The sequence below is a fragment of the Bombyx mandarina genome, chromosome 03 (assembly GCF_030267445.1).
Source record: "Bombyx mandarina strain Sakado chromosome 03, ASM3026744v2".
NCBI lineage: Eukaryota > Metazoa > Arthropoda > Insecta > Lepidoptera > Bombycidae > Bombyx > Bombyx mandarina.
In genome coordinates, this window is record NC_143210.1 from 8,976,009 (window position 1) to 9,002,165 (window position 26,157).

The 26,157-nt window shown below is 36.0% G+C and overlaps 1 protein-coding gene across 8 annotated transcripts in view; it reads left to right on the top strand.

Moving 5' to 3' along the window:
- gus (splA/ryanodine receptor domain and SOCS box containing gustavus) overlaps positions 1-26,157 on the top strand; it is a 57,791-nt gene that overhangs the window by 14,077 nt on the left and 17,557 nt on the right. For 3 of the 8 annotated variants that reach the window (XM_089740067.1, XM_089740066.1, XM_089740068.1), the window contains one exon: positions 12,880-12,926. The exons of 2 other annotated variants lie outside the window; for them this stretch is intronic. In XM_089740067.1, the coding sequence (XP_089596193.1) occupies positions 12,910-12,926 (17 nt within the window). In that variant the 5' untranslated portion in view covers positions 12,880-12,909. Of the gene's footprint in view, positions 1-12,879; positions 12,927-13,896; positions 14,101-22,228; positions 22,494-26,002; positions 26,127-26,157 lie in introns of those variants that run through there. 3 more of the 8 variants (XM_089740071.1, XM_089740069.1, XM_028185889.2) reach the window with 3 other exon arrangements.

Genomic DNA, 26,157 nt, shown 5'->3' on the forward strand with positions numbered 1-26,157 from the left:
CCATATAAACTTTTGCAAAAGAAGAAAACGTGACATATTTTTGTTAATCCTAATAATAAAAGTACTTAGATCTACGTCAAAATAACTCGTATGTAGTACTAGTTGTATGCTGGCAGGGCATTCTTCAAGCTTACACGTGCAGGTACCACCAGCCTGTCTATTTCTGACTCGATCTGATTTCAATGGTGTGACAGCTGCTATACAAAAGAATTGAAACTTCAGACTCAGGTTTCAAGATGAATGGAGAGTATTCATGTTGCAACATCTATGGGTTCTGGTATGAGCAGACCGTGAGCTCATGTCCAACAGAAATTTAAAGAAACTTAATGATTCTATCTAACTCTTATTATTTACATTACTTATTATTTACTCGTAAACTTTCGGTATCTTAAATATTAGAAGCAAAGTCAGTTGTAAGCACGGGCTTAGTAGCAACGTCGTGTCTATTTCTGCCGTGTAGCAATCAAGTACTACGGTTTGAAGAGTAGGATAGCCTATATTTACCACGGTGATCGCTTCACCTCATTATTTATGCCTTCCGTTACCGCTGATATCAAAAGGGTCGTAGGTCTGTCCAATTAAGCTAAAAAAAAAAACTAGTCCGATTTATTGAATTTAATAGAAGTAAATCTAGGATCAATACCCGAATAGACTACTAATATTATAGAATCGAATTATATTAAATTCTCTGCCATTTACCCTGTCATGACTAAATAAATAAATATATAATATAACATAGGAACAATTAGACCACGTTTTAAAATAAACGGTCTGGGACGCGTAGAAATAAATACCTAAGTAATAAATAATGGATCCATGAAATTAGCGTTCAAAAATCTCAGTGTAGAGAGCTTATAATGTTTATTATGTAATTTCACAGAACCAGTTGATGTTACGAATACAAACATCATGACTTACAATAATTATTCAACAGCTTGTTATTATGATTAAAATTAATGATGTCACCCATAACAATAACAAAATAAGATTCATAATAAAAATTCATTATTTATAAACAAAATTCTTTTACATAAATGTAGTTGTAAACATAACAGATTGAGACTTTAGAAATTAACAGAATTATAACGAAGACCCTAAACCACCAACAGCAGCCATGTGGGTAACATTTGAATGTTTATTTTCTACACAATACCACCCGCGTCGTTTGACGGTCGTGGTTTGAAAATGAATCAAAAAACCCGTCTACTTACTCGAGTTCAATGTGAACACTGGTACAAAATGCCCGTAATCTGATTGAAAGCGTAAAAATATACTTACATAAAATTTTTGGAACAGAATTCGTGCTGCTGGCATGTATTTTGAAGCGGACACGAGCAGGTATTATTATCATCCCTATTTATACCACAAAACAAAAATACTTTCTGGTTTTAAGAGTGGAACAGCTTTACTATATGTTTCAGATTTTAACCTCATCTGTCAAGGTGGTTGTTTGCATTCTTGTTGTGATATGATCCGACAACGACGTAACACTAGATTTGCTTTACTGAATAATTAGAAAAGAGCTAAATCCATATTTTCAACAACATTAAGTATGCACAAACATCGCTAAAGAGAAAAAGAACTGGAATAGGAAAATTAAATCGGTTACTTAAAAATCCATAGAAGCATATGAATTACAATAATTTATAGAGGTTCATTGTAAGCAGTGGTCGACACGCAACTTTGGCCGTCTCTGGAAACGAAAGCAAAGTATTAAAACAGTCCCCTTTTTACTTTGTAATCGCTCTGAAAAACGAATATTCCGTAACTCTGACATATATTTGATATACGACGGCTAGTATGCTACAAATTTTAAACCGCAGTGACGTGGATGATTCTTCCTTATTACATCTTCAAGGATTTTACTCGAGGTTTGTAAGTGAACATATTTTTTGTTTCTTTACATATCAATTTAAATTTGCTTTTCCTTATTCGATTAGCACTAGACGTACGTTTTTATCTGTCCCCTGGCTCGTAATATTTAATACTATTTAGTACGGAGCACGAGTCAGAAAGCGTCATCTCCAACACTCGTCATTTCCTAGAATCTTCAACGACTCATTCCAGTTCGCTGTAACTAGTACGCGAAATATTATTATGACAGGGCCAAGTGTCCTATCCAATCCACATTAACCAATCCAAATTCAAACTATTTACTTGTATTTATTTCGAACTTCGGTAGTTTCTATTCACATGGAAGAAATAAATTCTTTCACTCATCAACGCGAAGTCTGCTTTGTTCGAAACAATATTCCCGCAGTGGCAACACCGTTAAAAATAAAGTGGCAGAGCTGCATTAACGTGTAAGCAAGCCGAAGACAAAAGCGATCACAATATCCTACACAGTAATAGAGAAGCTTTGCAAACACGCTTTAATGGTGCAAATGCTGCCATATTTACGGTTCATTGCACTTTATATTGTTGCTGACTGGCAGTACGAACTAGACTCACGTACGATAACGTTTATCGAATCGATAATTCGTAAATTTGATATCGTTTGTGTACACGAATATGCGTCTAGACCTCAATAAAATTATGATAGATGCGATCTTTTAATTTTAATAGTAGTTTATAGGTACCTATGCTAATAACATGTCAGTAAATGTTGTTTTACTAGAAATTCAATTAAACAATTATATAACATTAGATCGATAAAAATTGTTAATTATTATGATGCAATAATTATTTAGTTCCTTCCTATGACTGTTCGATTAAATAAAACAAACCATGAACCTTTGAAATATTCCCAAAAAAAATACCATGATTATAATGGATATGGTACTTAATTCGTAAAACTCGTAGGCAGCACTGTTCTTCCGCGTTCGTCAGCCCAGCACACGTCTGCAAGGTCATGTGAACCTCTTTGTCTAAATTGCGATGTGGGTACATAAAAAACGATTTGAGTGCGGTTATTCACATGATTCCATCCTATATAATCAATCGCGGACTGTGTAGCACGTCACTACTAAAAAAGGCACACCATTATTATCTACAGATTGATATTAAAAATTAAAGTATGTAGTTTAAAACGATAAATCGAACCGGAGCGATTTTTTTTGCGTGCATTCTTGATTTAATTTTAGTGGACATGTGGCATATATATTTTCAGTTATAAGAATTTACGTGAAAAGTTAACGCAATATGTTGATAAACTTCTTTTTGACCTTCCATATATTTTCAACTTTCGCCACTTACGTCTCATATTGTCATTTAAAACTCGGCGTGCTACTTCAAATATGTAGCCTTACAAGTATATCAAGTGATCTTTTGAATGCGACTCTACCTACTTCGTGCAAAATAAAAAGAAAGTCTTTTAATCAAATTTGATGAAGCAATATCAAATTTCATTAAGATTCTTGCTGTCATAATGGCCCAACTTTTACAGGCTACGTTTCGTTAACAGTTTTGATGCACGAACGTTTTTTAATTAACTAAATTGGATTCATTCGAAATAAAAAGAAAATTGTAGGTACGACGCATACAACTAAATTGGACGAAAATATACAATACAATTTTTCGTTTATAGTATAGTACTGTGGTAAAGGGTCCTTACCACATATTTATGAATCATTCTATTTTTTTTTAAATATTTATTCACCAAATCTTTATTTCCTTCATTGACTCTTGTTGGCTCATTCAAATATCACTGGAAATGTATATATACATTATGAAAATGTATGTATATGTATAAGGTCCACATACGAAATCCGAGGCTATCATACAAAATAATCAATATTCCTAAATCACTTAGATTTTTTAATCAAATTACTAATTACTAGCGATTCAACAATAGTATGACTTATCTACCCACTTACTACGCCTAAACCGCCGCTATAGTGTGATAGTTCGAAGTCTTTGTTTTTATATTGACTTTGTAGGCAGACGAGCATACGGCCCATCTGATGGTAAGTGGTCACCGTCGCTCATGGACGTCAGCGGTGCCAGGGGCAGAGCCAAGCCGCTGCCTACCGTTAAGTACTCTCCGTAAGCCTCGTTTGAAGAAGGACATGTCATAGCGCTCGGAAAACACCGTGGAGGGGAGTTCATTCCAAAGACGGATGGTGCGTGGCAAAAAAGATCTTTGGAAACGCACTGTCGATGAACGAGTCGAGTCTCCATTTGTGTTATTTAACGGCTATGCGACTATTCAATAAATACGCATACCATCAGTAATACGCAAATATATAAATTTGAATTCTCATTGCCCAACACAACACTGAAAACACTTAAATAACTAATAAATTTTATCAAATTCTGTTAAAAATATAAATATCGCTTTTTAATCCGAGTCTACTCGTACCATGTGATCTGGAACGTTTCTGATGCAAACTATTAAAAAGGACAAAATCTGACACAAAATTTCGATGTAGATAGAATTTACGTAGAGCGTCTAAACATTGGTTGGTCATACTTTTTAAACTATAAATTTAGTTGTAGGTTAGCCGGACGCTCCGCTCCCCCGGTGCGTTGAACCGTTGGTTATATTTATCTGTGACAACACGTGTTCATCGGCGGCACACGCTGATCTCCAACTTAGCGACTGCTTCAGCTCCAATAATTATTAATAATTACGTACCAAATTTAAAAAAACATCATAAAAAAAATCCGATTAATAAACGCACAAATAAATTTGAGAAATAAAACATCATTGAACGCTTTCAAAAGTGCAAGGAAGCTTAAACTTATTGAATGAACCTAAAAGAAACGGGGCATTCAAAAGTTTGCATTCTTTTGAACCTCAAAATGCTTATTCAGATTTGAAAGTATTGTCGTCGCGTCCCCTTTGCCGAAGTTTGTACCTACTTACCTACCTCAAATGTCAATACTAAATTTAAAAATATTATACGCAAGAATACCTGAGCATTTACAACGAAGTATATTCAACTCCAAAAGTCGACCACCCGGTTCCACGTTGTATTTATCATCGCTACTAACTTTTGTTAGTTTCTAAACGGCGTAACTGCTCCATCACCAATTGGCGATATTAAGCGAATATTCAGCAGGTTTAAAAAAAAAGTTTTCGTATTTTTTTGGCGTGCACCTGCTCATGTTCAACCATTGGCTAAGCGGCTAACGGAGGTCATAAACACGATAATGGAATGCCAGCTCTGATCCTGGGACACGAGGACAAAGTTTCAATTGCGAATAACGACCTTTGGACGCTTTCGACACACGTAGAATGTAACTGTCCGTGCATACCTACCTGTACACGTAATCTCCACAGCGACTTAGCATTTTGTTTATCCCTTACAAATCGATTGATATCCTAGACCGGTCATGACGTTGACTTAACTATATAAAACAAGGATAAAGTTTCAGCTCGTAATGGCGTAATAAGTAAGACGCTTAGTGTAATGTGGTACACAATCAGAGTACACGAAGCGTCTTGAATCTACCCATTCGTCAAGGCAGCTACCAATTTTTCTATGGTAATACATACTTGGCACGTATTGACAAATGACTTCCACGACTATTGAATTGCATCGTCTAAATTCAAACCAGCATAATTTTTACATTGGCATAATGTAGTCCTAAGTAACACGTATTCATCTATCCACGCGGATAGGCTCTACCATCCTGCCTATATCTGAATGGGAAACAGTGATACGTTGCGGTTTGAAGGGTGAGATAGCCTACAAATACAATACAAACAAGAATTTAACCTCATATGTCAACGTGGGTGGCGGTAAAAACAATGTGGTGACTAAGGCATTGAGTAACCATTATTATTTTTTATTTATTGGTTAGATGAGTGGACGAGCTCACGGCCCACCTGCTGTAAAAGAGGTTACCGGAGCTCATGCACATCAACAACTTAATACCGACTACTCACCTTGATAAATGAGTACTTACAGTTAGTTAGTTCTTACAGCCACCCTTCAAACCAAAGTACACTTTTCTCTAGGGTCAGCCATTAGATCGTTTCTTTATGTAAAAAAAATCAAATCTGTAATTCGGCAAGTTCTTGAATACAACTATTTATATCATATTATTGGAAATCTCGAGTGCATCTTCCCCCATACCAAGTGACTAATCTATTTTTCAACTAAAATAAGACTCGCTTCGACGTGTTTCCTAAAACAAATAAAACAAGTGGCTCTTAAAGTGTTTGGCGATAAAAAGTCCGTTTAAGCGGCAGATGTTGCTTTAGTTGAGATATTGAATACCGAATATTTGCATGGTATAGATACTCGGTAAAACACTCGAACGTTCAGAGTTCACACTTCATATTTTAGATTCAAATCGAATACCTAGTTTTCGTAAAGTTTTTCAAAGTTTGAAAGGTAGGATTCAAACATGATTCAAACATTAAACGCCAATGCCAAGAAACTTTATGCGAGCATACATAACAGATCTAAGACTCGTTTCAAACCTATACTTTCATTCGTGATATAAGCTGCAAAAAATTATAGGCCTACAAATTTGGAGGAGAGTCCGCGTGGTGCGAGCTGGTGGAAGTCGAGGATTATTGATCCGAGTGCGCGCGCATCGTCTGCCCGACTGTACACAGACACCCGGTGGAGCGTTTCGGCGATTTTACCATAAGGAATGAAATTAAGACCTACTACAACTCGACAAACTAAGTAATACAAATTCCACAGTCGTCGTTGTAAATTATTTTATATCACGAACCCAAGATCAGATAACAGTGACACTTTTTATTAATCAATTGGTACTTATAAATCTGCCTACTTTGGACCTACGTCGTCACGTTCATAAACAGAACTGTCTGTAAAAAATGCTGGCATCTATACTAATATTATAAAGAGGAAAGATTTGTTTGTTTGTTTGTTTGTATTGAATAGGCTCTGAAACTAATGAACCGATTTGAAATATTCCTTCACTGTTGGAAAGCTACGCTATTCCCGGGTGACATAGGCTATATTTATTATATTTTCCTTACTTAAAACGCCTATAATGTAACCCAGCCGTGGCGGGCCGCTAGTTATGATATAAAAATGACATACTTATTGTATTCGTGAAATTTTATTTTACGAAACCTGTCACGAACTACGTCAAAGTTCACTTTGCTTCCCGATTGTAATAAAATTGGAGATCGAAAATTAATTTGGAGACTGCCGAGCGTCGATACTTAAAACAACTAAAATTTTGATTAAACTAGATAAAACACTAGAGACTAGAAAAATATTTTAACGATTTATGTCGATCTAAACTCGCTCCCTCTTTTACCCTTGAACCAAACGGGCCAGATTCATAACCGTAGGCTTAGATTTTGTGATCCATGAAAAAATAAGTAACGCTATTATTATAAAATGAAAGTATAAAAAAAAACTGTTTTCTATGTATACATCACCTTCTCATAATTTGTTGAATAATGCGAAAAAAAAAACATTCCATCGAAATTACGAATAAGGGGCTTATTTTCCAACTATCACTTAAAAGGTTAAGTAGAATATAACATAATAGCCATTAGTTTATTTTTATATATATATTCTCCACGTCCGACATTGTGAAATATAACCGTAATTGTTTTTTCATGACGTGTAGATATTGATTAAAAATGACTACTAAAGATGTATCTAATTAAGAACCAAGTGTTAGCTACGAGATTGTTGTACAAGCATTACGATGTTTTCAACAACAAATATTTTAATATATAATTGTAACATACAATTTATTTCTATTAATTAGTGCCTAGTGAATTTCAAAATAATTTGACTTTGTGATATCGACGATCACTAAGGAGGAATAGAGAAAGTATGATATTAAATGGTGAAAATGATATTCCTAGTATGTAATTGGAAAATGGTAAGGAACTTATTTCCATATCTTTTGTTTAATAGTCAGATAGGCTATTCACATAAAATGATCTGGCCGCATTTCAAGTAAAAAAGTTTGTAATAATATAGTAAAACTTACCAATTTAATGTGCAATATTAACTTTTAATCTAAAAGTTTGTTTGTTTGTTATTCATCTAAAAATGACTGCGTCGATGTCGATGTCATTTCGCAACTTATAACATAATTAAGACATGACAGTTTTTATCATGGTAAATATCAGAACTTGGCCAATATCGAACATTTCCTCTATAATTTATAAATATTTCCCGGTTTATCATTTTACACACCAAGAAATCAATTAAAATTTTATTGACTAGAGAGCAACACAACTTTTTAACGCGGGTAAAATCACGAGGCATGTCTAGTATAAAACAGGGCGTTCCCGCTATCGTTTCGGTCATACGATATTAATTAATTCTAACGTAAAACTATATTGTGTTAATTGAAATAAATATTGCAGTAAAATTTATAATAACAGTATGGTTCTCAATTGTTGTCAATTACAATCGTAATAACTACTACATAACTTATCATTGATTGTGTATGCCTAAACACCGAGTTATTTCGGTTTATCTACATAACCAAGAAAATACGAAGTGACTATAAATTATGTTCGCATAGAGCAGAATATCGAAACTATCCAAAACACAATATCGTGAGAACAATAAAATTCCTGTATTAATATTAAGACGACCCGTATCCTAGACTAGTTTGCCTACGTAGAAATAGAGGAAAATACTGCTTCTCTCTCAGATCACACTGGTAATGCCCAATACCGTATTGCATAAAAAAATACGCAAACGCCGCCAATTTTGTAATTATTTTCATCAATTTCAAACTAAGTCACGAATGCCAAGTCTCAGTATAAACGGATGTCCCGATTAACCCATTCTGACATCGAAAAAGTACCTCCTCGATAATTTTAAAATTACAAATTAGTACATATACACTACAAACGAACGCAGGCCTCGTTATTGGTTTAAACGCTTCCGACATATAAATTTTTGTCTAAAAAATACCCCGTGCTCGTCCAAAAACTAAAGTCAAGAACTACGAATTAAAGGCGGTAATGGAAGCTAGGGACATTCAATCTGCCACTGATTTAGCAGCAGATTTCAACGTTAGCCTCAAAACAAATTGATCCATTTGCGTCAAATAAGCATGGTAAAAAACTTGATAAGTGGGTGGACGATCGCCAGCCCAATGAAAGCGTTAAGGTAGACCTTGCGTTGTCTAAGAGACACAGAAACGAAGGAATTTTTAACCGTGCTGTGACTATTTAGTTGGCTAGTGCCAGTATAATTCGTAATACCTTTTTACCAAATGGCATCAGTATTACTACGAATGTGTACTGTGAGGAACTTTTTTTATTGCTTTGATTGGTACCTACCCTAGAGACAAGACCCACAAGAAGTCCTACAACCAGTAAAAACTGGAGAAGATGGTGGAGCTGCTCGCGAATCTCCGGCCACTCTTGAGTAAGGCCCCCGCTGCTGCTCCTACACGACTATGCTCGATCTCATACGGCACGACAGACGGTCTCTAAGCTACAAGAGCTATGGTTGGAAGTTTTGACCTTGCACCAACAGATTTCTACATTTTTCAAGGCTTGCACAACTTCTCGGCAGGGAAAAAAGAAATACCAGAGAGGCAATTTAAATGCACTTAAAGAGTTTATTGGCTACCTTACTTCTGATTTCTTCAAGAAGGGCATTGAAAAAATATAACTGTGCTGGTAGAGTTGTATCGATATCGTAGATTCATATTTTGATTGATAGAACAATTATTTTTTAGAATAAAATGACTTAAACAAAAGGCGATTTTTTAGGTAAAGACCTAATATAAAAGGGGTTAACGTATGAAATTGCCGTTCTATTGTAATAGGTACTTCGAAATGACACAGAACCTTCATGGTTTGAGATTTTTGAGTGAAACATTATTCAAATGGTACCTATGAGGTTCTTCTTTTAAACAATGTGCAACATTCGATTATCGACTTTCAGTTGTTTTTTTTTATTCAGCTTAGACAAAAAAAGATCGATACTTCGAAAATTGAATACGAGTTCCGACGCGGAACTAACACTGCAGCAACAGCTCGCAATATCAATGTTGCGTTTGGAGAGGGGACTGCTAATTTTTATTTTGGTTTAAACGATTTCGTGATGAAAATTTTGGTTTTAAGATCGAACCACGAAGACCCTACACATGTGAACAATGAACTGAAAGAGATGGTGAAAGCCGATCCGAGCCACACTGCCCAGGAATTAGCTGCATAGCTTAACGTTACCTTACCAACAATATTAATGCATTTGCGTCAAATCTTTAAATTAAAAAAATATGAAAAATGGGTGCCCCATGATTTGACAGATCTGCTGAAAGAAACGCGTCTTGAAACTTGTGTTGCCCTGTTGAATCGATACAGAAATGAAGGAATATTCTAAGCTATATACTGTGAAAGTCAAAGACGTGCGACTTCTGCGTGTTTTAATATTTACCTAAATAGTATTTAAATACCTCAGGCGTCATTGATGATCTATAAAGTTTATTACAAAACCGATACTTTATCGTAACCATGACAACGGGTTTCGTGAAGGCCAATAGATTATAAAGTATTCTCATTGACTAAATTTAAAGATAAATAATTATGTGGAAGTAAGAGGGAAGCTGTGTCATCATGCCCTTCTAACTTATGCTCTTGGTAAACAAATAAATCCATACATTTAAAAGATTAATACGCAAGTATGTGATTTTTCATAATATCATTATTGGTCGCGAAAACTAGCGAACACATATGTACGTGCAACTTTAGATTCATTTTACTGCATCATTCTAAGTACACTTGTTATTTCGTCTATGTACAATACTTGAAAGTGATTTAGTTGTAACTCTACTAGTTCTAACTCGATTTCACAGCCATTGACAGTTACAGAACAACCTCAAACCAGGTTATCACTAAACTTTAAACAGCACATATAATTTCCATTGACCCTCAACCGTATACTTGAACGCTAACCTTGCTCCATTCGCCGCCGGCAAACGTTGCCGTCTATTACCTTACCGCTTCATCTAGCATTTGTTAGTCATCGACGAGGTCGAAACCGCTGGTTTGACACTCGACTGTTAATTCAAAAGTCCAGTCACATCACTCGACGTTTCGCAACGGCGTCGTAAAGAATCTATATATTCGTTGAATATGAAATAAAAAAAATATTAAAATGATACTTGATGTATAGTAAAAAAATTTTTTTCTGAAATATATACTAAGTCATGTTCAAAGGAAGAGGACTTTTACTAAATTTTTTTATTGCTTAGGTGGGTGGACTAACTCACAGCCCACCTGGTGTTAAGTGGTTACTGGAGCCCATAGACATCTACGACGTAAATGCGCCACCCACCTTGAGATATAAGTTCTAAGGTCTCAAGTATAGTTACAACGGCTGCCCCATCCTTGAAACCGAAACGTATTACTGCTTCAGAGCAGAAATAGGCACAAGAGGTCCTATCACCAGTAATTACGCAAGTTATAATTTTACGAGTTTGATTTTTATTACATGATGTTATACCTTCACCGTGGAAGTCAATCGCGAACGTTTGTTGAGTACGTATTTCATTAGAAAAATTGGTACCCGCCTGGGATTCGAACACCGGTGCATCGGTTAAGACGAATGCACCGGACGTCTTATCTCTTAGGCCACGACGACTTCAAAAAACTTATACACACAGTCTACAAGTATGTATTTGTATGAATAAATCTGGTAGACCTTACAAGGCGGCTGTACTTGTCCTCTTTAGAAAACACACTCGATTTAGCATTAATGGAATATTTAATATTTTTTGCGTGATGTAATTTTGAATATCCTTCGCGGTCTAGGTCGTTTCTAATGACACCGAAATGTTTGCGTCGGACATAATGTAGTTATTCCCTTGTTGAATAAAAGAATATTATAATTGAATTCGTGAAACGTCCGTGAATTAATAGGTGAGACATCTGATGTAGGTGAGATCTGTGAGTATGAAATTGTCTTAGTTGGATTTTGAGGGAATACACTTTTTTTTTCATACGTAATTACGTAATCAAATGTAATGTACGTAATAACGTTTGTCTAGACCAGTGATTCTCAACCTTTTTTTTTGTTGCGGCACATATTTAACGATTTCAAAAATTGGCGGCACACAAAAAAAAGATAAAAATTATTTACTTAACCCAACACACTGCATAAATAGTTTATCAAAAAAATTTATTATACGAAATAAACTAAAATGTACTATAATTTTTGTTTTGTGGATTTAATATATATTCATGTTTAAAATATTTTTCCTTTAAAATGATATAATTTAATAATATTAACATTATCATATATTCGCAAAATTTGGCGGCACACAAAATTGCCGCGGAACAGTGGTTGAGAATCACTGGTCTAGACCAACGTCTTTCTCATGATGAATCCAATTATTGTAAACAGTCTATATGGATCTGGATGATGCGTAATGAAAGATATCGATAAAGTTTGCATTTGTGAAAAGTGATTATATTGAATGAGCTATAACTAGAATTTACGGTTCACACGTGCGGCGGTATTAACGATGCATACTGGTGGATTGCATCCTGAGATATGCATAAATGTTCCTTCTTAGATCTGCCTTGGTAAGGCAATAAAGAGAGGAATATTGTTGTTGTAGCTGTGTTGTAAGAAGAATAAAATATCTAATAAATTCAATGCAATAGCGCGCGATAGATGTATAAATGAATGGTAATCTAAATAAATATTTTATCCTGAACTCTGCAATGAAGTTTAATCTATTAAGTGTGTATAGTCGATGAGTAAAAGATCATGAGACGAGATGAAATTTTAAGGTTCTCGTTTGTTTTCCAATTAGGTGAGGAACCATGAAATTGAAATTGAAGAACATAAACCTTTGCCATAAATAGAATCTTATCAATAGAATAACTTTTTAGTCACTTGAACCTCCTAGTATATTATATTTATCAATGAAAAAGCGATCATTAATGTTCCATTGTCCTATAATATTATTCATTGTCTGTTGTTGTTAATGTATTGCCTATCATTGTTCCAGGTAGTTGAAGCTTCCTTTAATGAGCAGAAAATGAGATGTGTTTTTGTGTAAGTAAAGTCAGTAAAAGAACTTTGTTGGCACGAAAAAAAAAAGCTTTTGTCTAAAGCCATTGTATTATTCTTAGTTACAAGTAATGAGATTTCAAAGTTTTCTGAATACGAAAAGTTAAGTTCTCCACAACGCCAAGTTAAGTTCTCGAGTTTTGGATTTAATACGAAAATAGAATTTAAACGAAAACTGAAAAAGCTCATTAAACTCTTGTTTCCGAGTATCATATTGTTTCGTGCAGCATTTGAAAGTTGAAATCTTAACGTATGGCAAGTACTCAATGTTATTAGAGAACACCGTGACACTACGACAATCGCGGCACCGGTAAATAACGGCCTTGCAACCGATGCACGCGGATATCACGAATGCACAGAAAAAGCATCTAACGGTGTATCTTCACACTGCTTCACTCATACAACCGCTTGACATACTTTCTATTTGATATCTACTGTTGGCTGCGATTTATTATTCGCATTAGGACAGCAATCCATCACAAATCGACAAGTACTATCGATTTTTAATACCCATTAAATTAGAAATGCAGCTCATGTTTTTTTTTCCTACCTATGCTGATAGCCTTGAGAGGCTATTTCAGCTTCGCCCTAACATGTAGGTGCGCTCACGGGGCTCAAACCAGAGTGTTGCTAACGCTGGCCTTAGCAAGAGCAGTGCTTTTGCAGAATCTACCACCGAATCGGAAACGCGACCCACTGACGGTGACCGGAGGCAGCTTCCATAATATCACTAAGTCACACAGTTTGAAAACCATCATCATACATCATCGTTTTACCTCATGGTTGTTCAAAAGTTATTAGAATCATATTCTTATTATGCTCGATGAAATGTAAAATCTTCTCGTAATCACCTAATTGGTAAGAAATATAAACACATGACCGATAGAGCAACGTCTAACGGAGCGAACTGCGTGGGGGAAATGGACCGCGGAGCTGTGCACGGCGCACGCGCACCGGTATAATATACATCGTCACACGGCCCAGTTGGTTTCGGAACGTTGCACTGAGCACGTGTATAAAACATTTTAAGAGTGTCGCATTTATACAAAAACATAAACACTCGGTTGTCAAGTGCGGTAAGGGTTAAGCGGATCGCTGTGTATCATGATAAATTCGAATGCCGAAACGCCCCGTTCGGTTTCGTCTCGCTCACTCTCAGGTATGTCGGTATTGTTTTTATCTCACGTTTGTTTTAACTTAATTGTTTACGTAGCAATGATAATTTTGTTTCATTATACCACTATTTAGAGTAGCTGTGTTTTTAATTCACTTCGAAACTTGAATTCAAATGTGATTCCGTGAAAAACTAAAACGGGTTCGAGGGGTACCCCTGATCGATAAATACATTAAATTGCTCTATTCGTAAATACTAAAATGATGCCGTACTCGAAGCCTTGCATAAATATTTTTGAGTTATTCTGACTGCGCTGTAGCTTGCTATCAATGAGCAGACTCCGGTTTAGAATCATTCTCAGAATTGATCAATGAAAAAAACGGTTTAGTTAACTATTATCTCTTCGGTAAAGAAAAACTTGAGCATAAAATACACAAGGTCAACCTGTTTACTTTCAGGGGGGAAATTCGTTTAAATATGAAATATTTTTACAATATTAACAATCAAGTTACAAGTGGGTAAATGGAACATAATGGCGATAAACTCTGCCTTATAAGCATATACTCATAACGTCATTTTGACATCACGCAAAACTATTTCACTATTGTAATTTTTAGTGAAATAAAATAGGGAACATCTGACATTGTCTTATCGTTGACCTGTGGCTTATGTCATATAACATAACAGACGGTAGAATACAAATCTTCGAGAAATAAGAAATACGCACGAGCCTTGTTTCTCTTATCAGCGAACATGTAATATATCGTGTGTGTGACCCCTTGCGGGCTCCGGATGACGTTTATCCACATTTCGAACTAATATTACGCTTGTTATGTTATTTTATTTAACGTAATTTATTTAAAAATAATGTTATCGAAACGTAACCGCTATGTAAATATTTAGTTTGTAATCGAAAATTATGCATTTGTAAAACCGTTTGTATCACAGTCAGTCGGTATGATTTTTGAGCTAAAATTAACGTTTAAGAACATGGCCGCCACGTTCCGTCATAAACGCGATTCGGTACTGAAAGTGGAAAGCCTTGGTATTATCGACTAAGGAGGTTAGAATACACGTTCGTTCAATGCTACTAACCTTTGCCATATGCGAATTTAATTTAAAAAAGCATTTTAACGGTATAAATATGAAATTTTAATTTTTATGGCTTTAGACAAGACGTATTTAAAGACAGCTGCCAATTTGTTCTGCCAGTTCTCTTCAAATCTGTTAAACCTTAAAGTCACATTCGTACTTTCAAAAAGTCTGAACCTATCTATATTCAAACTCACCTAAAATTTCTTATGTTGTGTGCATAACGATGAAATATGAAGAAAACATTAAATAAGTTAATGAAATGAGAAAAACATATGAGAGCAGCAGCTTTAAGACTTCAGTTTAGAACTGCGTATTCGAATTTTCCATCGCAGATAAGGTTTATTCTCCGAAGTTAACGTATTAGTTATCGATGAAATTTTCTATGGTCGCTCCGTGCTAGGAACGAATTTACTTAATTATGAACAAACCACAGCAACGTATTTTAGTTCCGTTAATGAAAAATAAAAAAACAACAAAAATTATCATCCCGCTGAAATAATATTGCAAGTACCTACGCATAGAGCAGTACGTGTAACAGCTGACACAACTGATGTAGGTCTGTACCTCCTACATCTATAATACGACTTTTCCCTTCCCTAGGTGTTCTCTCAATAAATAAATTGTTCCTCACATTTATTCGCACACTATTTCAAGGCGCGAACAAATATTGGTATGGGAAAAACCAACATTTTATCCGGTTTGTTTAACCGGCTCATTCCTGCGCTGTGTCCTCTGTATTTGATTATCTCGTGAAAGTATATTTAGTATATCGATCACTATTCTAGATACCAAGTTAATCTTAGCATTGGGCATGCATCTATAATTACAAGGCAAATGCCTACGATATTCGATCCTCATATCAAGGCAACAATACCACGTAACGGAGAATTGATAATGAATTATTCATGACTCGTATATTTACAAAGAGTGCTAGCGATGAGAAACCCCTTATAGTTTAACTGAATGCGAGATTAACGTTTATGTATCTTATTATGAATAATTAATTTCGTACTGATTTAGTTCGAAACTGTTAAGTTTCTACGCTTGTACAATTTCATCATTTACAAGTAGATTATATTATACGTGATCTAACTGCAAATGGAGTTCATTTTGAGTTAATTTAATGTAACTTCGCATAATATCTGCCAATCGTAACTTTTCTATGTACATGGTTAAACGAATTGTTAGTTTATTTATTGAAAGGCCTTACGTCGGCCATTGCACAGATTAAAAACGATTTCGTGCACGCCATATTCCGTGTCTACTATATAAACAATACCCAACTAACGTCGGTAAAAATAAACGGTGTCGACTTAGCAGGTCTTTGAAACATCAAACAACCATTGCTTCGTTAGTCCGAATTGGACTGATGCGACTGGCGGCAACGATTTCCGTTTTAAATCCCAATCCATCTCTTGAAATATTTACTTACGTTTACAGAATATAGTCACTCGTCTTTATAGTAGACTGCTGGCAATATTTTACTAACAACTTGAACCATGTTTTTATTTATTTATTGCTTAGATGGGTGGACGAGCTCGCAGCCCACCTAGTGTTAAGTGGTTACTGGAGCCCATAGACATCCACAACATAAATGCGCCACCCACCTTGAGATATAAGTTCGAAGGTCTCAAGTATAGTTACAACGGCTGCCCCACCCTCCAAACCGAAACGCGTTATTGCTTCACAGCAGAAATAGACAGGGTGGTGATACCCACCCGCGCGAACTCACAAGAGGTCTTACCACCAGTAACCACCATGGGTGTGAGTCCGTACTTAAACAGATTCGTTTCTTTTATCTCTTTATAATATATTATTTAAGTCGAACTTTGAGTTGTGATCAATTAAAAAGACATAACGTCGACTACTATTTTTAGGGTAGTATGTTTGTTGGCAAGGCCACTAAACATTTTAAGGTACGGCCTTGAATGACACTTATTCAAATGTATAGGTACCGTAAATTTTGATCGTGGTCATAGCTTGTATAGAGTACCTTAGTATATAGCTATATACTCCTTACTAGTAGTAAATTATTAGTAGTATAGAATTGTAAGCTTTTCTCTAATCTCTTGAGCCATTACCACGCTCAAAATAATTAAATTAAACCTTTGAATTTTTCATAAAATATATTTATTGATTTTAAGTGTGACCAGCTAATTTTATCAGGATTTTGTATTAAATTAAAAGAAGTAAAGGTCAGACATGCCAATGTAATCATCGACCTTATTTTTAACAGTAAGCAAGATTATATTAGGTGCCTATGCGGGATCACCTGTACGACCTATCGTCTACATCGACGATTCTTGAATGACAATCAAATGTAATTTTATGTTGATTTTACAAACGACAATCTGTGCTGTTAAGAATTTCGTCAACAAATAGATTTTTTTGCGTATCCGCAACGACCTTTGTTGCGTAAGATACGTCGTTTCCTCTTCCTACTTAAAGTTCTTTTGATATAATACTGTTTGACTTCCGCAGTACTGTTTGGATGTCTGGAACAAAAAGGAACTTTCTAAGAATGTCATATTTGTCTTTTTATTAGGACTGAGATGAAAACTAAACCCAGGCTTACTTCAAAACGGTTAAAATTAAAAAGATATAAAATAATTTTTGATGATACGTTTTTGACTAAAAAAATCTGTTTTGTTTCTTTTTTGCAATCCTTTCGTGCTCTTATGCGTACGTCGACTATATAAAAACTTAACAAAAATTCTAAATTTCAATTACTGGGTAGTAGTTCTTAAAATTATCATCGGGCGTTGAACGCCTAACATCTGTCATATTGGCATCTCGAGCATCTAGTAAAAACGGGTACTGTAATTTTAAAACTTAAATATTGATTGAATAAAAATATTACGCTAATTTTACCCCAATATGTCATAATTGACCTAAAAGCGGTCGGTTCCATAACAAACAATCCATCGATTGCTCATAAACAGGAGCTTATCTTTGGTTTTCTTCCACTGAAAGTTAAAGGTCCTAGTGCAGCGCCAGTCTAGGTTTGAGTACTAGTACCTGGTATTGTACCCGTAGGTTTGCATTACTATCTAATCAGAAATCTTAATTGCTTAAAAGTTTTGAGTGATTAAGTAGATAAGATAATTTCGACATCGGTCCCCCTGAATATAGTTAGTATTCACTTTTTTGCCAAACTTTCCGGTAGTAGCCTCGAAGGACTATTCTGGCTTCACCATATCTAGTGGAGAGCTCGCGGGAATTTACTAATATCTACCCTAGCAAGAGCAGTGCTTTACTGAATGTACCACAGGACCGGAATTGCGACCCACTAAGAGGATCCGGCCAGAAACTGAGTGGATTGTGTCTATGGGTTAAGTGGCATGCCGAAATGTTTTCGACAAGAACTATGACTAGTGCTTGGAATGCTTAAAGGCACCGAGAGTGGTTCGAGAGCGGCTGTTCGCTGTCCCGTCATCTGGGTCGATGTTGTAGTTTACAGCGGCTACGATAAAAGGGTTGTCGTGTCGCGCCGATTTCTCGATGACGCGTTCTGACACTGCCTTCAGATACCTACGGATCGATTTTAAATCCAAGTCGTCTACATTTTTCTTTTTTGTTCTTTCTTTTAGGATCTATGTTTCTCAGATACCAAGGTGCTACGACGGTTATCCTGCAAAAATGGGATTGTATACCTTGAAGGATGCTAACGCTGGTGCGGACCGCGTGAACGAACACTACACTTTAACTTTTGATATTATATTTTCGTTGAATTGTTCGTGGGTTATTATTCTAGACTAATAGCTCGTCCACTCAAATACGCTGCTCAATTTTAATCCCACAGTGGGAAAAGAAAATGGATCTTAGGAAGTAATTACAGTTATTTAGGTTAAGTGGTAATAGGAAACTTCAGACATATAGACTGTAGAGGTATCAGATCGGGAAATCAAGGAATGCGGTCAACATTCGTTAGAGATGATCTCCAACTAAAATTAGTTTTGTACAGTATGACTCAGAAAAAAAATACATACCATTTTGTTCGCTCATAGGTTATTATTTATATAGCAATTTTAAATTGTTTATGAATGTACTTAATCGATTTTTCTATTATAACTCAGTTTTTGCTTCTTCCAGTTTTGGACTTTTGAATGAATAATTTGTAAATTTGGGGACGTAATAAAAACCGGTGCAGGACTTAACATAATTAACGTTACGATAGGCGGCAATCAGAGTATCAACTATGTCAGAAATCATCCTTGAAATTCCACAACTACAAGTACTTACGGTGCGCAAACAAACATTCCTACAAACAATATGTATTTTTATTATTGATTATTATTATTATACACCCAATGTCGCGTTATTAACTGATCATAATGTTTGTATAACACTGCAAATTTTTTATTTTATTCTGGCCAAACTATTTTACTTATAAATGTGTTTTAACACAGCTTTGTCTTTTTGGATAACAGAATATTGATTTTACGTATTATACCTATTTCGTGAATTAGGCAAGTAAACAACGATTGATGATTAAAAAAGATTAATAATTTGAATTTATAAATTTTTCCATTAAACTTTATGAAAAACTAGGTTTTCCTAAACCAATGAAAACAAATCAACTTATCGGTAACTATACAACGCATTCCGCTTTGAATATAAAAGCGAGGCATGGAAAAAAAAAGCGCCGCTATCAAAAATTCATAATCTCTCTTTAGGCTGAAGGAATTTCTCAGCGGCAGCGCGCTTTCATTTTACTGAAAAGCGCAATTTTCAACATTCACTATGGCCGCCTAGTGAAATCGTTATAGTCTACGTTGCGGCAGCGCCCATTTCCTAATAGCGGAATCGCGTGCATTTAGCTTCTTTTTTTTCATGTTTTACCCTACGTTGTACGAAAAACGTTTCATTTTTTATTCAATTTGGGATGGTCTGTATGAATTAACGATAAATATCTGTAAAAAATACTTAGGCCATGATGATTAAATGATGATGATTTTCAAGGTGGGTGGCGCATTTACGTTGTGGATGTCTATGGGCTCCACTAACCACTTAACACCAGATGGGCTGTGAGCTCGTCCAACCATCTCAGCAATAAAAAAAAAAATAAGTGGCAAAATAAATGTATGCAAAGAAAACTCATAGTTACAGAGTTGGGTATGATTATATAGATGTTTCATACCTAACCGCGCCTATATTATCAAAAGAAAGCATTTTTGTAGAAAATATTGATGGAGAATATGGAATATGGAGATAGATGGTCAGTTAAAGGGCTGAACGCGTGCCGTAGTGGGAACATCATTAACATATCAAATGAATATATATTTTTCGTTTATGGAGATTATTAGTAGTGTATTAATGTATTAATAACTCTTCGTCTTCAGGAATTGTTTCCATGCATGCGTTATAGAGGGAACTTAGAACTTTAGAGAGAGAAAATCGAAAGAATGGATTACTTAAGTTTTTTTTTAAATTGCTTTGATGGTTGGACGATCTTACGGGACGCTGAGTGTTAGTGGTGATAGGAACCCATAGACATCAACAACGTAAATGCCGCCATCCTTGAGAAATGAGTCCTAAGTCTCAGTTTTTCAGTACAACCGGTGCCCCATCTTTCAAACCGAAGCGCATTACTGCTTCACGGCAGGAATAGGCAGGCGGTGCCTACCCACGCGGACTCGCAAGACGCCCTACCAACAATAGACTTACCTTACTTTCGTTGCGTATTTATTGAACCGTAAGCTAAGGAATGAAACAGAAGAATGAACGTCAAACTTTTTATCTTCTTCTTTGTCTTCACCTTATACCACTAGGTGAGGTCGGCCCAGCGAATTTTTCTTTTCCATTCTCTTCTATCAGCCGTCATCTCAACACTAAGTTATCTTTCTCTCATATCGTCATTAACAAACTCCATCCATATCTTCTTGGGTCGACCTCACTTTGCACTACCATTTCTATACATCTCCTAGTCACATGCATCTCCTACATACCACGCAAACCGTTCGTTCATCAATTTATCATTTACTAGCGACCCGCTCTCGCTTCGCTTCGGAAACTGTAATTTATTCTTGATTTCTCCACTATTTAATGGATCTTATTATACATATAAACGTTCCTCTTCCATCATTCTATCTATTAAAAAAAACCGCATCAAAATCCGTGGCGAAGTTTTAAAGATTTAAGCATACATAGGGATATAGGGAGAGAGAAAGCGACTTTGTTTTATACTATGTAGTGATTATTTAATTGAACATAAAAAACATGACACAAAAATTCAAAGGAATGCATCAAAATTCCACGAATACCCAACGAAAATAGTATGAAGAGGACTTTCAAAGTGTAACGAAAGTGAAGCACTAATGCAATAAATCGTTTATCATCATTATCATGATACATGTGGAATGAGCCGACTTTTAAACGAAATGCCAGATGTATCCTACGATTTCGAAACACGATTATTACTCAGGTAGGGCGTTTTTACCGAGCCCCCGTAAACGTTTCAACTTTCATTTATAATGGAATTGATAAACAAAATAATGAATTCCACTTCTCGACCGTTAAAACCTGTTTTTGAAAGAACGTAATGAGATCCCGTATTTCTTCGCGGACACTAATGCGAGTTGTAAACTATTCTTCAAACGGACAAAAGAAAATCTATTTGCGCTTTTATTACAGTTCTAAAGCAAGTACATACTTTTATTCTTCATACGTTCTCGTAACTGCAATTATAACATTAAGTATGATCACCTATTTATACGGCCTACCAATTTTATACTATTCTACGATACTTCTTACACAGTTTTAGAACGACAAAAAGTTGCCAAACGTATTTATCGAAAAATATTTATATGGAAATTAGAACTAAACCATAATTCTGCTGTCACTTCCTAATTAGCTTGATCGAAGTTTTGAACCCTTGAAAAGTTAATAATATAAGGGAACAAAATATCAAGAAAAATAAATCATTTTGAAAAAAGAAAAACGGTTTCATTGAAACAAGATAAATTTTTGTTTTACCGAAATGTAAGACAGGTGGTGGCCGGCATTGTTTTGACGGGTCGCTCCGAGGTTGGCGAGGCTAGTGAGGAGAGTGGCTCGAACGAACTGCCCCCTCGACTGAGTAGCGTACCTGCGCGTGCGCCGCGATGCGCACCTCCGCTTCGCCGCGCCTCGGAAACGGCAGGTAGCCCGCACTCTGCTCAGCGGAGTTCAGTGCGCGCGTTCTCTCGCCGCCTGTGGTAGTGTTGAGCGCGGACGCACGCCCGACGTTTGTAAGGATGATGCCAGTGCCTAATTGGTGAAGTGAAATATCAGTGAAACAACCTTTAATTCAAAGAAATGTCCTGTGACAGAAGAACGCGACCCGCCCGTTTCCTCGACCTACGGTGAGTTTCGCGTTCGTGCCTATTGCGGATGATCCGCCGATCCTTTGTTGCATTTGAATCCAGTCAGTAATGTGTCCATCTCTTTTCAACACATGCAGTCTGACGATTCAGTAATGTTAATATTAGTGGATTTGTAACTAGCAAAATATGCTAGTATTCTAGTTTAATTTTGAAATTATTTCACGGATTTTTTATTGCTCAAGTTCAAGGACATTATACTGTCTCGACCTTCAAATTAGATTTAATGTTACAAAACTGACCACCGTTCGTGAATTCAATAACCGCAACAGCTATCTATCTAAGATTAGGTTTACTTCCAACTTCCAAGGTTAAATTAACAAACCTTTTGTGGTAAATCTTATGCTTGTAAGAAGTAAATTGAAAAAAAAAACAATCTCAATTTTGTAAAGTGCTTATTCCATTATAGTGAAATTGCCAATAAAGGACTGGCAAAGTCAATATTACTGATAGAATTTAAATACAGTACAATTAATACAAGTCAGAGGAGACCTTCTTTATGGGAGGAACGCCGACGGTAGAACAACAGTGGTTAGGTTTAAAGTGCAGATGTGGGGCGCGAATGCACTCCCCGCCTCACCTCCCAGCCTTGAAAGGCTCTTGACCAGGCCAGCGCTACCGATGTCGTATTTATTGCAATCTCCACGATCCGTACCGTCGAGGTTATTGACGCCTTGTCGCTTAACCTCCTCATCTAAAAAGCATTCTTTTTTCATGGAATCGTCGTTGACAACGAATGCGCCTCTCAATAGTTCTAACGCCAGCCTTTTCCTTGAAACGGTCGTTCTCACGTTGTACTCGTGAATAACTACAATAGTTATTACGTCATTACTAAGCGAGTTTCCGCCTTCGGAGTTAGGTTAACATTGATGTGAGTCACGCGATTAACGCACTCAATAATAAATTTGCAACATATGCAAAACTGTGAATAAACTGTAATAAGTTTATACGCATTTTCCTCGAAGGGTTACGGTTTCTTGGGCGGACAGCGACACGCGCGGCAGAAACATAAAAATCTTGCTGACTTTCACATTTGCAGATTGTGTGTATAAGTAGGTGGGTAGTAAAGTGAAACGAACGCAGATAGGATCGATGGCCAGGCTGCCCTAGGTGAAGGACGGCCATTCAGTTCTTCGCTCTCTGCTCTGCACCGTTTCTTATTGCTACAACCAGTTAATTTTATCATAAAATACATGTTGACTCCTTGAACTGCTCGTACTCCCTGAGAATGGAAACTTGTTCCCGCGAATAAATTATTGACAAGTAAATACATATAATTTGGTTTTAATTAAAGAATGCGTTTTTATTCTACGTTAAAACTGACTTTTAATTTAAATTAATGTAATAGTTTCATGATTAAATTAATCGATGATAACCTAGTTGCATGTAAATCTAAAGTTGAATCAGCTGTCTGGTTGTGCCATATGGCGTAGAATCAAAAATGAATGGGGCAGGCGTTTATTGTCGCTTTCACTCGCTTCCATACTGTTTGCTGTTACATAGTTATAGATTTTGTGACTACAACAATCGATTCAATGTACAATATATTAAGTTTATAGTCTCGTAAACCTCTACTTACAAACCTTTATTTAAAGGATAGACTAAAAAACACGAAATATCCTAATACAGCTATAATACAATTATTTGAAATATTAATATCACGATATTTAATTTTTAATGAAGTTAATTAATGAGATAAGTAGGATTCAACGCCACGTGCACTAAGGGTAGTTTTTAACGCTAGCAGCTGGTATCCCCAGCAGTGACTCACGTCCTGTGTCTGTGCCCCACTGCGGGTCGGGGTGCGTGTCGTTGACCTCCCAGCCCCATGTTTCAAACATACAGGCACCTCACAATTTATCCATTGCCTTTTGTATTCTTTATTATTTATGGCATAGCATACTGCACATCCCTACGGCTTTGTTTATTTGCACGCTCCTGATTATTTTATACTAAAACTCTCTTTCGAGTCGCGGAAGGGATATTTCATATTTCAATGTCGTATCATCCAAGTTGAGGAAGTTATTACATAGTTTCATAATTTACCTTTCAGAACATCCTTGTATTACGTCTTCGGAAGTTACTACGACCTTAAGCATAGGAGGTTGTGAAATAATAAGTCTCATAATTTTCCGTACTCTGTGTTACAACATTATTATTTGTTATATTATTAACGTCCAGTCTTATCTTCTAAACGTGCCACGTTACTATATTTAAAGGATGGTAAATTGTCGTATAATTTAAGTGATCTAAAGTTAATAAAAGTAATGTTTGATGCCACCATCGCATCGTCCGTATACCGGTTTCCAGCAATTCGAGACGCATCGGATTGTTGATCCTACTTGAGAAAAACAAAACGAAACAATCTGTGTTTTTTGTTAGTCATTCCTTGTGTTGCTCGCTGGCTACCTTCGCTGTATGTCTATCTCACCCTATACCCTAACAGATGAGCACCGAACAATTTTGTGTATAATGAACGCCACGTCAATACCATAAATAGCTCAGAAAAGCTTTTGAAAAATCAATTTCCTTTTTTTTTATAGCTAGATGGGTGGACGAGCTCACGGTCCACCTGGTGTGAAGTGGTTACTGGAGCCCATAGACATCTACGACGTAATGCGCCACCCACGTTCAAATATAAGTTCTAAGGTCTCAAGTTTAGTTAAAACGGCTGTCCCACCCTTCAAACCGAAACGCATTACTGCTTCACAGCAGAAATAGGCAGGGTGGTGGTACATACCCACGCGAACTCACAAAAGAGGTCCTACCGCCAGTAAAAATTTTATTTTAATTTACTTCGAAGTTCATTGATACTTGATAGTTCTGTTCACGGAAGCGTCTGCAGCCTCGTCATCAACTTGGGTCACGCTTCGTTGACGCGGTTTGCTTAGCAAACAACAATGCTTCCTGCCCACCTCTGCCTTTAGAATAATAGTGTGTTAAACACGTAGATGATAGTTCACACGCATGCAGAGATAGATTATTACGCGAATTTTAGTTTCGATTTAAAATATGAAGAAAATCAATGTTTTGACTTAGTTAAATTCGCAAGCATTTGGCAGCTAAGCATTTTTTTGAATTTTTTCTAATTTTAACTGCATTTGATGCAATAACACTAAACCACATTTTTCTTCCTTTCAAAAAGTGGAATTTCCAAATTGATATATAACTGCATGATCGCTGCATGAATATGCATGTAGATATGATGGCTACTTTCCATCAGGTAGGTCTCATGTTCTCCCTAATGAGGCTATAAAATTTTCTGACCAATAAAATACATAATTTCCAAACTTTAATATCTAGAAATTTACCATAACAGTCAATTCACGGAATAGATAAATCTTCACTAACTACTTACTGATATTAAACAACCAAATGTTACAATGCAATGCTATTTTTTTTTTTAATTTACTTAAGTTTTCTCCAATAATAATAAAAAATCAAAGAGATCTAGAAGAAATGTAACTAGTATAAATCTTGTTACATTTCAGGTACAAAATGATAAAATAAGCCTCGGCTAAAAGAACGTCGCGACGTTTGTTTGCGTACGCCACTAGGAAAGCTCCGCCTCGAATGTTCCCGGCAAAACGTTTTTAAACTTTTGCCGAGAAATAGGTAAGCCTGAGCTACGTAAGCCGCTGCTTGA